The sequence below is a fragment of the Artemia sp. Qi Xiang Cuo genome, chromosome 3 (genome assembly GCF_049724085.1).
Source record: "Artemia sp. Qi Xiang Cuo chromosome 3, ASM4972408v1, whole genome shotgun sequence".
Taxonomy (NCBI): domain Eukaryota; kingdom Metazoa; phylum Arthropoda; class Branchiopoda; order Anostraca; family Artemiidae; genus Artemia; species Artemia sp. Qi Xiang Cuo.
This window is the reverse complement of record NC_142796.1, coordinates 65,857,228-65,870,421: the sequence shown is the minus strand read 5'-3', so window position 1 is coordinate 65,870,421 and position 13,194 is coordinate 65,857,228. Positions and strand designations below refer to the sequence as shown.

The following is a 13,194-nucleotide window of genomic DNA, read 5'->3' as shown; positions in this document are numbered from 1 at the left end:
GGCCTCAGGAAAAGCAATGTTCCCAGAACCAATGTCGGACGGGGACCAACACATCTTCTCAGGTCTACACCGAAGCGCTTAAGCCGGCTTAGAACCGGACAGCAGGAAATCCCTGGGACCTTCAGTATGAATAGAGGCTTCCTGCAATCCTGAACCCATCTTGGTCACAACATGGTTTCCAGCACTTAGTGATGCTCTTCTATCAAGAAACCATACTTCTTCTCTTACAACATTATTTACAACATCTCTAAGTCTAAAAATTATCATCATACTAAGCGTTTACTACCTACAGAAACCAGGCTAATGCCTCTATAATTATCATGCTCATTCTTTCCTAAAATGGCTAGGTAGTTCCCTTTTTTCAAAAATAATTTTCATAATCTTCAGCAACTTATTCCTAACCTCATAACAACCATATTCAAAAAACAAATTTACCGCACTATCAGCACCCAGGGTCTTATCATTTCTTAATCCTCTCAGTACTATCATTAATTCTTCTTCGCAAAATAAATCTTTTTTCCTACCCAAAGTGTCACAAACGTATTCATTCTTCTCTATATCTTCTCCTATAATTCCTATAATATAATCTCCTATAATATATCTTCTCCTATAACGGTTTAGCAAGTTCTCAAAATGTTCTACCCATCTCTCTTCTTTAACTGGGACAAGTCCAGATTGACTATTCCCTCTTAATTTGTTGACATTCCAGTACAATATTTTACTACTAATCCGTCTGCCTGCATTTTCCAGATTTTCGGTAATTTTATCCATGGCCTCCACTTCACACCTCCATAGTTCATATTTTAATGCTTTCTCCACTTTCTTTACAATCCTCTTATTTAATCATGATCTATCACTCAAAAATTCTTGTACAAGCCCCTCCTCCTCTGTATTGAACATAAACCATTTTCATTAATACTCCTATCAGCGACTTCATAAACTATTTTCCTAAAATCATTCCATCCATCTTCTACATTGTCAAATATTAAACTCTTCAGTTTAGCATGCAACTGCTCCTGGGAAGTTTCTCTCAAATTCTCATCCTGGAGTCTACCGGCGATATAGCTTCACGGAAGATAGTTACCCTTCCTAAAATTCAGCTTTAAATTAATTCTAGACACTACTAGATGGTGGTCATTACTTTTAGCATCAATAACAACACCCCTATATACCATAGTATCTTGTTTTGATCCTGCCAGTATTCAGTTTACAATAAAATAATCAATAAGGTTAGATGTCTTTCCAGCCCGTAAATACCATGTTATGGGCCAATTTTATGACTAAGAACTGGATTGGTAATAACTAGATTGTTATAGAAATTTAGATGTTATCTTTATAGTACATTCTGTGGCCACTCCGTTTTATTTATGTCTGGTATGTATCCACTGCTCCAGAAGAAGCAATTAAAATCAATTCGAGTGATGTACTTTCGGTACCTGAAATACCTACTTTATTTGCCTCGTTCTTACCGTAATCATGCCATTGTTAGTAAATACGGTACTACGGATATTACTGAGTAATTCGAAAGATTAAATACTGTTTTAGCTGATAATGCTGTTTTTTTTTTCTCTAGATTGTTTCCACCCGTTAATTAGACTGTTTTGCCGTTAGTGATTGTGCATTATATTTGTGTATATTAAAGTTTCTTTACGTTTCTTTTCTCCTAGTAATCCGCTTATGTTTTGTAGCGGGTTAAAAGTAAATTATTGTTATCATAATAGCTACAAAATTGCAGCAGTCTGTAGCCATTACTATTTCTTTCCAGCACCAAATTTACCTAGGCTAGAATACCTTCTATCCCTGTTTCTACCAGCCTGTGTGTTTAAAATCTCCTGAAACACAACATCTTTACCTGTTACCCTCTCTATTTTTTTCCTGTAGCTGTAAGTAGAATTCATCTGATTCACTCCTATCTCCGTCAGTGGGTGTTATAGGGGCACATACTGCTATGACTGATACCCTTAATTGTTTAGTAATAAAATGAGCAACTAGCATTCTATTATTAATACCTTCCCAACCAAAACAAAACTTAGCAACTTCCTTATTCATTATAAGCCTTACTTCCTGTCTATGCACGCCATCTTTTGCCCCTGAGTAATTCACCTAATTTCATGTTTGCTAGCCCTGGGATATGAGTTCCTGATATTCCTAACAAGTCCAGTTTGAAGCGTCTGAACTTGTCAGAAAAATGTCAATACGATTGCTATTTTTTAACGTTATAACATTCCAAGTTACAATTTTCATATTCTATTCTACAATAATCATTGAAATTATTTTCGCCTCAGGAAAAAAAAAGTCCCAGAACGAGTGGAGGACGGGGACTAGCATATCTTCCCAAGTCTATGCAAAGTGCTTAAGCTAGCTTAGATCCGAACAGCAAGAAGTCCGGGGACCTCAATTGAATGGAGGATTTGTACAACCCTGGATCCATCTTGGTCACAACGTTTTTCTACACTTGGCGATGCTCTTCTATCAACAAGAGTCGAAACCCTACACAGGCAATCTCAAGGATATTACCTCCGACTCGTTACATTTTCATGCCTACAAATATTATGCTACTACGAGGAAGTAAATGATAATAGGTAAATTAGTTAGGAAGAGGTTTTTCAGCACATAAAAGGCCATCAAAACAGACCAAAACCAGAAGAATTATCCATTGATCCCAAACCATCTGCATCGATATAATGCGTTTTGATTTAGTTCGATATCCCCCCAATATCCTAAGAAATTTCCATGTTACTACCCTTAGTTTCAGTAGCAGTGGTAGTGTTCGTAGCATCAGTAGTACCAGTAGTCGTAGTAGCACGCACATAATGCGTTTTGCTAAGTCCAACGACCCCCTTTAACATGCCCTGAAAGTTAGAGCCCTTTCTGGGATATTGCCGATACAACCTTTTTGACGACATGCATGGACATATTGTATTTTGATCTAGTTCAATATTCCTCTAGACATTCCTTTGAAGTTACACTTTAATTCCCTTAGGATCAGTAGTAGTAGTAGTTGTGGCAGCAACATTAGTAGCAGTATGCACGTAATGCCGTTTGAGTAATTCAACATCCCGCTTAATATGTCCTGAAAGTCTCAGCTTAATGTTCTAGGCTGTTCTTGAGAGATTGCTGATACGTCCTTTTGACAACCTGCAAGCAAATAGTGTGTTTTGATTTAGTTCAACGTATCCCAGCACACTTCCTGAAAATTTTACCTTAATACCTTTAGCCTAAGTGCGTTTTGCACTACGTACAAAAGTTTCATTCTTTAACATTCTCTGACAGTTTCACCTAATCCTCAGCCTCACTAGTAGATGTACAGGTAGTAGTAGTCGTAGCAGCAGTAGAAAGTTTCAACTCAATACTATAAGCTGCTCTTAAGTTATTTCTCATAAGCCCTTTTGACAACCTGCACGCACATAGTATCTTTTGATTTAGTTCAAAATTTTCGTAAACATTCCCTCACTAAAAGTTTCATCTTCACACACTTGGCCACTCCTTATACTCCCATTTGGCTGGAAACTGGCAAACAATCTTGATTCAAACTTTATCAATATATAATATGTGGGGTGTTTCTATTGATCAGATTATCCTGCTTCCTTCCATTATCATCCACGTTTTAAAATCATTTCAATAATATTTTGGAAAATTGTGTGATAAATTCAAGACTGGGAAGATAACCGTTTAAAAATAGGAGCTATACCATGTGACTAGATTGAAGTCAAGGAGAAATAATTTATTAGGGCTATATATAGAACAATCAGGAATTAGGGGGACATAAAGACTAAGACAAACGTTTAAATTACATACTAGGCTATAATGTATTGATAACTAGATTGATGTAACAGAGAAATACATAATAAGGGCTACATATGGGACAATCAGGAGGTAAGGGAGTACATTTGCAATTGAATTAGGCAGTAAATTTGGATTGAGTGTAAAAAAATCGAGTAGTACAATGGCGTAATTCCGTCAAATCCTGAAGGGGAGGGGATAAAGTTGGAGCCAATTTTACCAAATCAAGCGAAAATAACATTGGAAAATGAAAAAGTGAGCCACACAGTACCATAAAAGCCAAAGATATACTAAAAAAACTGACCCGTCTCTCTGGATGCTTGAACTATGCAGGCTTATCTTAGTTCTGACAAGATTTTCGTAGAAACCAAATTTCCACGGGGGGGGGGGGCAAACTGTGGTCTAGCGGGGGGCAGTTGCCAACATCCCCCTACCCCATAGCAAATTACGTCCCTGGACTAGTATGGTCACCTTGTCCCAATGTTGGTTATGCAATCTTGAATATATTTAACAAAGTTATTACTAGACTTCTATGTAAACTCCTGCATAATTATTCAAACTATGTAATTTATCAGCAAATACACTTCCGAGAAGTTATTTGTCAGTAATCTCAAGAATGACGCAATTACTTGGGAGCATCCAAGAGTTAAGTATAGAGCACAGATTCAGAGTTTAAAAAACATATTCAGTCTGATATGGTGACTGAAACTCCTGAACAAACGAAACAAAGCTTAACTTCATTGAAATTGTTATACAATACCTTGATCCAATCAATATTGTCCAGCCAATTATCTCTAATATCTTCTTCTTTTTTGAAAACATAGAATCCACTTTCATCAAAGTGACCACCTTCTTCTTCTTCTTTTAGATTGAATGGAGTAACTTTGATGCCATCATACATATCATATGTTGCTTCTTCCTGGCCTATACAGACAAGACAAAAGATCGTGAATAATACTTTTGCTTTACTTTTTGGAAAAAAATGTGTATAAAATTACATTCTAGAATAATTCCCCTCGAATCTATTCCATTACTGAACAACTAACACATCTTATGATTATCCCTACAATTGTGCATATGTTCTGTATGATTATCAATTTTCGCCTTTTCCTCCAAAATCAAGCCCGCTTCCTCAAATGTAGGACCTAGCCAAAGTAACTGAATTGGTACAGGCCTGCCCCTTTAATTGATTACATTCACCAAAAAATTGTAATCATAAATACTTTTTAAGAGATATTCAACAATCTTTTACCATGTAGAATGACCCCCTCCTCCCCAGGCAGCTATTTATAGATCCAATAAATCTACTGAAAAGCTTTTTTTTTTAAAGAAACGTCAGCCACCTCATAAGAACATAATGAAAAATTATAGGATTAGTGACACATTATCAAACAACTAGTGCAAAAAAAGCCTTGCAAAAAAAGGGACAGTTTGGTGTGTAAAGTTGAAACTGATAGAGCTTGTTGTGGGGGATGTTGAACTAATCAAAAGAAAATATTTGTATCCTAAAACAAATACTTCTACTCATACAACTACTACCGGCCAGCTTTACAAAATGCGCGAACTCTCGTCCACGTTATATAGAATATCTCTACTTCTTTTAGAAAATCCTCAATTTCATTTTCGGTATTTGCCTGGTAAATACCAGTTATCTGATGTTTTGAGTAGACCTGCTAACGAAACTATTGAAAAATCTAGACCTATCGAAATGACAGAAGATGAACTTGAATTTGTCGCTGCGGGCGTACATTCAAGCGAAGAAGTGGATTTCGTAGGAATTGAACAGGAAATAATGTCCAAATTACAAAGAGAAGATGAAGAATTAAATTTAGTAATAAAACTGATTGAAAAAAATGAGACTGAACGAGATGCCAGAGAAGCGTCGGGAAGTGGTTCAGAGGGTCATAAAAATGGGACTGAACTAGACGCCAGGGAAGCGTCGGGAAATGGTTCAGAGGGTCACAAAAATTGGACTGAACTAGACGCCAGGGAAGCGTCGGGAAAGGGTTCAGGGTATGAACAAATTAGGCCTGAACTAGACGCCAGGGAAGCGTCGTGAAATGGTTCAGGGTATAAACAAACTAGGACTGAACTAGACGCCAGGGAAGCATCAGGAAATTGTTCAGGGTATCAAAAAAATGGGACTGAACTAGACGCCAGGGAAGCGTCGGGAAATGGTTCAGGGTATAAACGAACTAGGACTGAACTAGAGGCCAGGGAAGCGTCAGGAAATGGTTCAGGGGGTCACAAAAATGGGACTGAACTAGACGCCAGGGAAGCGTCGGGAAATGGTTCAGGGTATAAACAAACTAGGACTGAACTAGACGCCAGGGAAGCGTCAGGAAATGGTTCAGGGTATCAAAAAAATGGGACGGAACTAGACGCCAGGGAAGCGTCGGGAAATGGTTCAGGGTATAAACAAACTAGGACTGAACTAGACGCCAGGGAAGCGTCGGGAAATGGTTCAGGGGGTCAAAAAAATGGGACTGAACTAGACGCCAGGGAAGCGTCGGGAAATGGTTCAGGGTATAAAAAAACTAAGACTGAACTAGACTCCAGGGAAGCGACTGGAAATGGTTCAGGGTAGCACAAAAATGGGACGGAACTAGACGCCAGGGAAGCGTCGGGAAATGGTTCAGGGTACCCAAAACCATGGTTACTCAAAATCATGGATGGATTACGGGTGACAAATTCAATTCTCTATTATTATCCACAGGAACAACCAGGAAAACTTCGGATCAATATAACGCCAAAAATTGTTTTGCCAGGGATTCTTATACGGAGTTGGTACACTCAAATAATAAGAACTTTGGTTCTCCTTAAGTGGGGGGTGGATTGTAAAGTCTCTTCCTGATTTAAATTGTGTTAATAGATTAACCTAGCTGCCAATATTTTTGTCGCAACACAGCTTTGTTTGTCACGGAACCCAAGGGATTTCTTCGAATATACGTTTAACGAGTATTGTGAAGGGTGAAAGGATTCCTAGAAAATATTGATAAACCTGTAGAAAGACAAGTTTATATTTGTGTGTTTAACCCGGAAATAGGGGGTCGAACTTATGTATTGCACGAGATAAGTGTGTTCTTCTAGCTATGGCTTTGATATAAATAAAGAATTTTTATACGAAATATCTATGGCCTTGAATTATATGAAATATCTATGGACTTGAATATATAGCTCTGAGAAATGGTAATAGTTTGTAAGGACCATTGGATGGACTCGCCTAACTATTTAACAACAAAAGAAAGCTTACACCCGGAAACGTCCCTGCCCATGGGAAATTCTACCTGTCGTAAATCCCCCCACAGAAAAGTCCACCTCTCCTAACCCGGCCAATTGACTTACAAATAAAAAATACTATACTTCAACAATAGGCACAGTCACAACGGTAATACCTGTCATCCGGTTGAGAGGCGTCAGGGTCTCTCCGGAGGAACACTTTTTCAATCTTTCAACTATGGTGAACAAAATAAATATCTCAAAATTGGGATCGGGTGTTTTCAGGGAAAAAAAGGGCGTGGGAGGGGGGTTATTGGCTCCCCAATATCTCGGGTCACTTTAAAAGGGAACTAGAACTGTTATTTTCTTTCGAACGAGCACTTTCCCAACATTCTTGGGCCTTTGAATTGAAGCGATCACACTGGCGAAAGAAAGAGGAATAAATAAACATGCATCCGTGATTTTTATTCTGACAAAAAATACAAAATTCTACATTTATGCTGACGGGAGGTTAAATCTTTACTGTAGGGTTCCATGATATGCTGAATCTGATGGCACGCTTTTCTTTAAGATTCTTTGACTTTTTTGGGGGGTTTCTCCCCTTTCCCAAATATCACGCAAATTTTCTCAGGCTCGTATCTTTTGATGGGAACATTAAACTGAATGAATCCTATATATTTCGATTCAGCAGAAAAAGCCAATTCTCTTCTATATGAGCAAGGTCTATCAGCTTAGAAGGCATTAATACAGCCAAGGCCTTTTGGAGGATCTCAGCAACATTTGGAAGTCCTTCTGACTAAACGTATTTTTAGTTTGAGAACAGGCTACGCCAACTTATGGGTACAGGTAAGTATGCTGTGTATCAGCATGTATGAGTCAATGGATTAAATACATCATTGTTCTTCTTCTCGCCCATTTCCCAAATAATTTTCTATGTTGGATCTTTTCTGCAGGACGTTTGACAGTAGCAGAAAAGGCCGAAAATAGTCAAATATGTTCAAATATCGTTTTGGAAATCGATATTTTTGTTTTGATATTCGATATAGATATTTGCTCTGATATATCGATATATCAATATCGATATTAAATATCGCCCAACACTAGTCAAAACCCCTATGCCTTCCCAAGGCCCGAACATAATTTGCGCTTTATTGAAAAAAATATAAATGTTTTTACTTTAATAAATCAAATAATATTAACATTTTGATTACTAAATATTAGTATATGTATATTAAACTGACAATGCACATTCATTTGTATTTTTTTCAGTAAAGTGCAAATTATGTTCTGGCCTTGGGAAGGCATAGGTTTTGAGCCCAACTTATGTTAATTTCTGCTCGTTTTGAGTTTGACTCGGTTATTTATTGTAATTTATGTTCTGGAAATTAGGTCTGTGAGGATGACAACCCCATCACAGTCCTCAGGACAAGGGTTGTAAGTTATTCGGGATCAGGACAAGGGCTATATAAACTTTATATGCCGTGGGGGCCTGTAAAGTTTTTATAGAACGCGTTGTCGTAGAAACTTCAGCAAGGGCTCATTCGATTAGAAATTGAAATGGCTTGTGCCCTTTTTAATAGTCGAAAGTAATTGGAAAGCAACTAACACCCAACTTATGTTGGGTATTGTCATTGAGAGGGGGGTTAATTACTCTCTACTCACTTTCGACTATTAAAAAGGGCCATTTCAATTTCCAATCAAATGAGCCCCTTTTGAAATTTCTACAACAACTTTCTATATACACCTTATACGCCCCCAGGGCATAACTTACAATCCTTGTCCTGAGGGCTCTGATGGGGTTGTCATTCTAAAAGACCTTTTTTCCAGAACTTGCGACTACGTTGAACAAAATGGGTATCTCAAAATTTTGATTGGATGTGTTTGGGGAAATGATGGGCGTGAGAGGTGGGGGGGGGTAGTTGCACTTCAATCACTTTCGACTAATAAAGGAGCACTAGCCTTTTCAACTTTCAACTGAATGAGTCCTTTTTGATGTTTTTACAACACCGCTTTCTATAAAAACCTTACATGCTCCCAGGGCATAACTTACAACCCTTGCCCTGAAGGTTGTGAGGGGGATGGGTTGTCATCCTTAAAGACCTAATTTCCAAAACTTTCAACTGCCTTGAATAAAATGGCAATCTAAAAATTTTCATTGGATGTGTTTGGGGAAAGGTGGGCGTGAAAGGGGGGTTAGTTGCCCTCAAGTCACTTTCGACTATTAAAAAGGGCAATAGCCCTTTGAATTTCCAATCAAATGAGCCCTTTTTCAAGTTTCTGCGACAAAGATTTCAATAAAAACCTTATATGCCCCCAGGGTATAACTTATAACCCTTGCCCTGAAGACTGTGGGGGGAGTGTCCTGCTCAAAGGTATAATTTCCTGAACTTTAAACAGCGTAGAACAAAATGGCTATCTAAAAAATTTTATTGGATAAGTTTTGGGAAATGGTGGGCGTGGAAGGGGTGTTAGTTGCCTTCCAATCTTTTTCGACTATAAAAAAAAGGGCACTAGCCATTTCAATTTCCAATCGAATGAGCCCTTTTTGAAGTTTCTACGACGGCGCGTTCTATAAAAACCTTATATGCCCCCAGGGCTTAATTTAAAACCATTGCCCTGGATGCTCAGGGGGATTTAACGTTATCAAATAAATAATTTCCAGGACTTTCAACTCCGTTGAACACAATGAGTATCTCTAAACTATGATTGAATGTTTTTAGGGACATGGTGGACGTGAGAGGGAGGTTAATTACTCTCCATTCACTTTCGACTATTAAAAAGGGCCATTTCAATTTCCGATCAAATGAGCCCCTTTTGAAATTTCTACAACAACTTTCTATATAAACCTTACACGCCCCCAGGGCATAACTTACAATCCTTGTCCTGAGGGCTCTGATGGGGTTATCATTCTAAAAGACCTAATTTCCAGAACTTTCGACTAAGTTGAATAAAATGGATATCTCAAAATTTTGTTGTGAGGTTTTTGGGAAATAATGGGTGTAAGAGGAGGGTCAGTTGCCCTTCAATCAGTTTCAACTATTAAAAGGGCACTTGTCCTTTCAATCTCCAATTGAATGAGCCCTTTTCGAAGTTTTTACAACATCACCTTCTATAAAAACCTTACATGCTCCCAGGGCATAACTTACAACCCTTGCCCTGAGGGTTGGGGGGGGGTTGTCATTCTTATAGACCTAATTTCCAAAAATTTATAACCCTTGCCCTGAAGAATGTGGGGGGGGGAGTTTCCTGCTCAAAGGTATAATTTTAAACTACGTGGATCAAAATGGCTATCTAAATATTTTGATTGGATATGTTTGGGAAATGGTGGGTGTTGAAGGGGTGTTAGTTGCTTTCCAATCACTTTCGACTATTAATAAGGGCACTAGCCATTTCAATTTCCAATCGAATGAGCCCTTTTTGAAGTTTCTAATACGACGCGTGCTATATAACCTGATATGCCCCCAGGGCATAACTTACAGCCCTTGCCCTGAGAGCTTTAGGGGAGTGTCCTCCTCAAAAACATAATTTATATCTGTAAATCCACAACACTGAACAAAATGGCAATCTAAAAATTTTTATTGGATGTGATTGGTGGGCGAAAAGGTGAAAAGGTGGGCGAGAGAGGGGGGCTAGTTGCCCTCAAATCACTTTCGACTATTAGAAAGGGCACTAGACCTTTGAATTTCCAATCGAATGAGCCCTTTTTCGAGTTTCTACAACAAAGATTTCAATAAAAACTTATATGCCCCCCCCCCGGGCATAACTTATAACTCTTGCCCTGAAGACTCTGGGGGGAGTGTCCTGTTCAAAGGTATAATTTCCCGAACTTTAACTGCGTGGAACAAAATGGCTATCTCAAAATTTTGACTGGATGTGTTCGGGGAAATGGGGGCTTGGAAGGGGGTATTAGTTGCCTTCCAATTACTTTCGACTATTAAAAAAGGGCACTAGCCATTTTAATTTCTAATCGAATGAGCCCTTTTTGAAGTTTCTACGACAACGTGTTCTAAAAAAACTTTATAGACCCCCAGGGCATAACTTACAACCCTTTTCTGGAGGGCTTTGAGGGGGTTGTCATCCTCAAAGACGTATTTTACAGAACTTAAAACTACGTTGAATAAAATGGCTATCTCAAAATTTTGATTGAGTGTGTTGGGGGAAAAGGTGGGCGTGAGAGGCGGGTTAGTTGCCCTCCCAGTCACTTTCGACTATTCAAAAGGATACTAGCCCTTTGAATTTCCAATCGAATGAGCCTTTTTTGAAGTTTCTACGACAACGCCTTCTATGAAAACCTTATATGCCCCCGGGACACAATTTACAACCCTTGCCCCGAGGGTTGTGAGGGAGTGTCCTCCTCAAAAAAATCTTTTCTATCTGGAAATCAACCACGCTGAACAAAATGGCTATCTCAAAATTTTGATTGGATGTGTTTGGGGGATTATGGGCGTGGGGGGGGGCTAGTTGCCCTCTAATCACTTTCGACTATTAAAAAGGGCACTAGCCCTTTGAATTTCGAATCGAATGAGCCTCTTTTGAAGTTTCTACGAGAACGCCTTCTATAAAAACCTTATATGCCCCCGGGGCATAACTTAAAACCCTTGCCCTTAAGGTTTTGGGGGAGTGTCGTTCTCAAAAACATATTTTCTATCTGGAAATCAACTACGCTGAACAAAATGGCTATCTCAAAATTTTGATTGGATTTGTTTGGGGTAATGATGGGCGTGGGGGGGGGGGCTAGTTGCCCTCCAATCACTTTCAACTATTAAAAAGGGTAGTCGCCCTTTGAATTTCCAATCGAATGAGCCTTTTTTGAAGTTTCTACGACAACGCCTTCTATAAAAACCGTATATGCCCCCAGGGCATAATTTAAAACCCTTGTCCCGACGGTTGTGGGAGAGTATACTCCTCAAAAACATATTTTCTATCTGGAAATCAACTACGCTGAAAAAATGACTATCTCAAAATTTTGATTGTATGTGTGTGGGGGAATGATGAGCGGGGGGGGAGGGGGACTAGTTGCCCTCTAATCACTTTCAACTATTAAAAAGGGCACTAGCCCTTTGAATTTCGAATCGAATGAGGCTTTTTTGAAGTTTCTACGACAACGCCTTCTATAAAAACCTTATATGCCCCCAGGGCATAAGTTAAAACCCTTGTCCTGAAGGTTTTGGGGGAGTGTCCTTCTCAAAAATATATTTTCTATCTGGAAATCAACTACGCTGAACAAAATAGCTATCTCAAAATTTTGATTGGATGTGTTTGGGGAAGGCGTGGGGGGGGGCTAGTTGCCCTCTAATCACTTTCGACTATTAAAAAGGGCACTAGCCCTTTGAATTTCGAATCGAATGAGCCTTTTTTTAAGTTGCTACGAGAACACCTTCTATAAAAACCTTATATGCCCCCAGGGCATAACTTAAAACCCTCGCCCTGAGGGTTTTGGGGGATTGTCCTTCTAAGAAACATATTTTCTATCTGGAATTCAACTACGCTGAACAAAATGGCTATCTCAAAATTTTAATTGGATGTGTTTTGGGGAATGATGGGCATGGGGGGCGGGGGCTAGTTGCCCTCTAATCACTTTCGACTATTAAAAAGGGCCCAGTTTTTTGAATTTCGAATCGAATGAGCATTTTTTCAAGTTTCTACGACAAAGCCTTCTATAAAAACCTTATTTGGACCCAGGGCGTAACTTATAACCCTTTCCCAGAGGGTTTGTGGGGGAATGTCCTCCTCAAAACGATAATTTCTATCTGGAAGTCAACTACGCTGAACCAAATAGCTATCTCAAAATTTTGACTGGATGTGTTTGGGGGAATGATGGGCGTGAGGGGGGCTAGTTGCCCTCCAATCACTTTCGACTATTAAAAAGGGCACTAGCCACTCCAATTTCCAATCGAATGAGCCTTTTTCGAAGTTTCTACGACAACTCTTTCGATACGAAGTGCCCAGGTATGGAGAAGAAAGAAAAAAAAATAATACATTGTGCCCACATCGTTCTTTACTTAGGCAGTGCTATCGCGCTGCCTATGGTAATTTTACTTCGCATATAATCTTTTATCTTCAAATATATTCCCCTCTCCCTCCTCCTCTCACTATTGCTATTCTGGTGTCTTCCTCCCCCTTGCAATATTTTTACTGGGTGTCTATGCTCAATTCAATCTGCAAATCAACTGCGATTTAGGATATTTTTAC

The 13,194-nt window shown here is 39.0% G+C and overlaps 1 protein-coding gene across 3 annotated transcripts in view; it reads right to left on the bottom strand.

The window, feature by feature from the left end:
* Window positions 1-13,194, bottom strand: part of holn1 (CD2 antigen cytoplasmic tail-binding protein 2 homolog holn1) — an 84,146-nt gene that overhangs the window by 38,188 nt on the left and 32,764 nt on the right. For all 3 annotated transcript variants that reach the window (XM_089087086.1, XM_089087084.1, XM_089087085.1), the window contains exon 3: window positions 4,544-4,707. In XM_089087086.1, the coding sequence (XP_088943212.1) occupies window positions 4,544-4,707 (164 nt within the window). The remainder of the gene's footprint in view (window positions 1-4,543; window positions 4,708-13,194) is intronic.